The 4,976-nt window shown below is 33.1% G+C and overlaps 1 protein-coding gene across 4 annotated transcripts in view; it reads right to left on the bottom strand.

Moving 5' to 3' along the window:
* The window catches only part of LOC108690496 (serine/threonine-protein kinase tricorner), a 138,804-nt gene that overhangs the window by 99,772 nt on the left and 34,056 nt on the right, over positions 1 to 4,976 (bottom strand). Inside the window, exon 1 of one of the 4 annotated variants that reach the window (XM_018197810.1) lies at positions 3,534 to 3,870. The exons of the other annotated variants lie outside the window; for them this stretch is intronic. Within the exon in view, the coding sequence (XP_018053299.1) occupies positions 3,534 to 3,870 (337 nt within the window). Of the gene's footprint in view, positions 1 to 3,533; positions 3,871 to 4,976 lie in introns of those variants that run through there. 4 annotated transcript variants of the gene reach the window in all.

Genomic DNA, 4,976 nt, shown 5'->3' with positions numbered 1-4,976 from the left:
ATATATATATATATATATGTACATACATATATATTTATTTAGATGGCTAAATTAAATAATCATATTATTTCGGAGGAATGGAGAAAATTTCAAAAATTGAAAAGTTATTTTAAAATAAATATTGCAAATTTTATCAAGCTCTTAAGTATCAGCAATTATTCGTAATTATAAATTCGACACTATTTTTCGAAAGTGCTCAACGAAGCGCTCAGTAAAATCAATGCAAGACCTCAAATGTGGCACGTGTGGTGTACGTGTATTCAGTTCCGCCCGAGGAAACAACGCTTGTGCGAATTTTAATGCCTCGGTGATAGAGTCGGTAGGTAAAGTCCTCATATAATTTTACGCTTTGTCGATAAAATTTAATTAGACGATTTCTTTTGCCGCTCAGTGGAACTTCTGAATAACGCGCTGCGCGTTAGATATACGATATCAATTATTATTCCCCACTATATAAACGTGAAACACTTGTTAATGCGCTGTTAGACATTCGATTTAGATTTCACAGAAAATTATACTACCACATGCAATTTCTCAGAACTGAAGTTAAACTGGTGTGAACATAAATGTTTAGACACACAGATTTGAAGTTAAACACACTGAACTGAGAGAAAGGATTTTATTAATTTAATTAGTATTTTTAACAAATGATTTAGTGACGACAAATTATTGTTTTAATTTATTGTGATTGATGTTAATCTGCTATTTTACCAATTATTAGTGATAGAAGCAATTTATGTAAAACTTAATAATCTATTTTTTAATAGACTGATTTGCTAACAATATTCATTTTGATTTATATCGTAAATCATGCATTATTTGTTACATTAGTAAATAATGAGAAATTATTCGCAACTAATCGATCCGTTTTCCTACCAAGCCATCATATTTGTCATTCCTTTTTTATTCTTGTAACAAACTCATTTTTCTCAATGAACATGTTGTGATGAGAAAAGAAAATACAAGAAAGTTAGAATTTTAGAAAATTCGGAAAATATAATAAATTAGGGTTTTCATCTATGTAATTTTCTATTTTGCAAAATACGAGAAAATCTCTAATGAATTAGATACACTGAATAAAAATGTTTAGTTGAATTAATTAGAGTTCTAGAATTAAAATAGACAAATCAAAAGTTTCTGATGTATCAAAATTGTATAGTTGAAATAACAGGAATTCTAATTGATGTAATCAGAATCTTCTGGTCCATTTTTAATCAGACATTTTTCTCAGTGCATTAATCTGATGGATATGCTTAATAAAAGATTGAAAATAATGTATTATTATTTCGATAATGAATAATAATGAATTTTTGGCAGAAGGCATGAGATGATTCATGTCATGTAACTGTTATAATGAGACAAAAAGGTACACACACGGGGATCCATCAAATATCGGTATAGATTTATAAGATTCAAACACCTGGTACATCGCGCTACGTGAAACCTGTTCAGCCAAAGTACTCATTTGTCACTCGGTTTAGATCTGCCGGTTTCTTTGTTCGATGCCATATGGACGGGACGACATCAGCAATCACGCGCACACATATTATGAAAAGCAGAAATCTGTGTAAGAGAAGAACCGTTAACGCGCCGCACCGCACTTGCGCGCAAGTACATACATATATAAATGCGTATACTCGCGCTTCTCCTCAATTACCCATTACTACTACGAGTGCGTATTCACCTCGCGCGAACACGTTCTTTTTATTAACGGCAACTACCGCGCACACATATGATGCACCTGCGATGACTAACAGTAACACGTGGATGGGAAAGAGAACGAGAGAGAGAGAGAGAGAGAGAGAGAGAGAGAGAGAGAGAACGATTGAGCTCGATCTTCGAATTGAGACAATCGCGAGGGCACGAGTTGTTCTACCAGTTTGCCACGAATCTTGTGTGTAAAAGGTCCTCTACATAGAAGTCGTAGACGGTCATGGAAACTTAAGTCGTAGGAAACTCAATTCTAATCGAGTAATCTCCTTACATTTGATTGTGATTAATTGATTTCCTACGACTTAAGACTCCACAATCATCTATGACTTCTATGTAGAGGATCCATGTCATCGATTAAGATATGTCGCATTTAATAGTTTTCAAAGATAACGCGTTGTATGTTATTAATTACACTAATAATCCCGCACCTTTCTTATGTACAGGAAGATTAAACGAAGGAATAAGAAAAAAAAGAGAATTAATGACACTCTTCTAAATTTTTTAAATTACTATTTTTACCGACAAAAACAGAAATATATTTTTAAAAATAGGAAAAAAATCAAAAATCGAAAATTCGGAAACTAAATATACTTAAATTTTCGTTCTAGTATAACATTTAAACAAAATTATTTAATTTGACTGAATTTTTGTATGTATTATAATAATATTTAAAAACTAAAAATATTTAAAAATATTTAATACGAATAAATAAAGAAGGCCATATTCAATCAAAGTAGATCTTATTGTTAGTACCTAATAATACTTCTATGTGAATTTTTATAATTTCTAATTTAAAGTAAACTGCGCACCGATTATTATTTGTCAATGTTGAAATATAGTCCTAGACTAAAATCGCATTGTTAAATTTATAATGTCAAGTTATATCCAATTTGATTTATTTTTAATCATTTCTATAGGTCACCACTACTCAATACCATGTTTTATTAATTAAAGTAAACTAAAACTATTGAATTAAATGATTTAACTCAAAAAAATATATTAAATTTGACTGAAATTTAATTTATTATTTAATACGCATACGTTAATATAGACATTATTACTAATTTGAGACTAATCATAGAAATGAATTCATTTTATATTTTAACATAAAAGTTAATAATAATAAAATATTATTTAATTTAAGAAATTAGGTTATCATTGCTCTTATGATCTAACAGTGGAGTAAATTAAATTGATAAACAATTTAATATTACTGATGCTAATAAGCATTTTTAAAACAATATAAAGAATTTATTGCAAAAAAGTATTTAAGAATCACGATAATCAGTAATATTGGGTTGTCCGGAAAGTTCATGCGACAAAAGATTTAAATTTAATAAATGAAATTAAAAAAATTTAAATCTTTGCGTTTCAATTTTCCTTCAAAATCAGCACAAACTTTCCAGACAACCCAATACTATAATTTATTCTTTTCATCGATATTTACTTAAGTAACATAGATAATGACAAAGCGTTACGTGTCATTTTCAATTCTTTGGGTCCCGTGTTTATTAATTCCATTATTATTTAAATATTTTCGTTTTCAAACATTCAATAATTATATAACTTCAGTATTATATAAAAAATATCACAAAAAATGTTTGATCACAAACGAATCTTATATGATATCATTATCACTTAAGATTAAAGAATTAAATATAAAAAATTTGTGACGAGTGATAATTCTATTTTTAGATTTGAATATTTAGACATCTGTGTTCAAAAATTCTAATCGTTGTTATCAAAAAAAAAAGAATGATTTAAATAATCTTTATAAGAAAAAAAAATGTTGTCGTGAATTTTCATAATTAACTTTTTACCTGTCTTGCCGATCGGTGGTTGTCCTAATCTACTGAACCACCTGAAGAATCTTCTGGCTGTCGTGGCCGCTGGTGGTCTGCAGCCATCTAAAATAACCACGCCATTGTTGTTATTATTATTGTTGTTGTTAGACCCTCCACGATCCGGCGGTGTCGTCCTGCTGTAGGGCGACATCCAGGCCGTCGTCGTGCTCTGTATGGTGGCACCCTTGACGGTGGTGATGGAACTGGTTATCTTGGCGCCCGGGTGGGGCACCCAGTCTTCCGAAGCGACCGGCATTTGTCTCGTCTTCTCGTCAGACGAGTCGAAGACGAAGCCGCAGAATACGAAGGTCATTCAAAGTTGCTTGCCGCCCTGTCGCACTAATAATAATTAAAGCCCTCTCTTCCGGAGGAGGGAGAGGAATTCCCGAATTTCTCTGCTTCTTGCTTTTAAAGAGAATTCTTTAATAATTTTCTCGCATCGACACCTTGAGTAACGTTGCGATGTTATAAATCTCGAAAAAATTCTTTCAAATATCGAAACTCTCTCTCTCTCGCACCTGCGAGTTCGATGTGGTGGTTTACAGAACCAATATTCAAAACGAAATTAACATGAAAAACATCAAGCTTTGAATTTTTTTTTGAAAGCAAAATACGCTCGCGTTCCTTTGAGCCGCGATTCGTCTCGACTGACCGCTCTCGCGATTTATTGTCTGCTCGCTCGCGGAATCTCAAATCTCTTATCAATGACGACCAAATGTTATCGCTGTCGTGTGCGTCAGCTGGTCTTACGTAAGGACAGATACTTTAATAGATTCGAGCGCGCTGCGCTCGCCACGTGTTCTCCCTTCAACTTGTTGCGCATTTAACGCACCTGGTGCTCCGAAATCGATCGGGACTCCGAAATGTGAAAGGACGCGTAGTGCTTAAATCCTTGCTCTCGATCGCAAAGACATGTAGTAAGATTCCGTTTCCTGGATAATTCAGTAAAAGCGATTTCAGCGGAATCGAGACTATGAGACGACGGTTCACTTGTTGAGCTTGCGAGACACAGTTTGGTGGGACTTTCACAAAGTGGTTCTCCAATTAATTCAGGATCTTCCTATCACGAAGTTAAGTCTCCTTAGAACGGATCCGTTAATCGAGAAGAAATTATTACATCGGCTATAAGATTTTATTATTTGGTACGTTACAAGGTACTCCGTTTCCAGAGGTTGCAGCCTCACAAAATAATACTAAGATCTGTTTTTTTTTTATTCCTTTCACTAAATTGCACTAAAGCTCTTTTTTCTTTCGCCAAATATCAAACATATATTAATCTCATTTTAAGTTCCAAAAATGTATATTAGTTCAGCTACAGACTTATTGACTCCGTTCATCGTGAAAACTCGCATTACCACGACATATCTCGTACCATGGAATTACTCGTCTATACTACGTGTGGCGTGACCACGACGTCGT

This window comes from Atta colombica, unplaced genomic scaffold (assembly GCF_001594045.1).
Source record: "Atta colombica isolate Treedump-2 unplaced genomic scaffold, Acol1.0 scaffold105, whole genome shotgun sequence".
In the NCBI taxonomy this organism is placed as follows: Eukaryota; Metazoa; Arthropoda; class Insecta; order Hymenoptera; family Formicidae; genus Atta; species Atta colombica.
The sequence above is the reverse complement of the archived record's forward strand: the minus strand, read 5'-3'. Positions and strand labels throughout refer to the sequence as shown.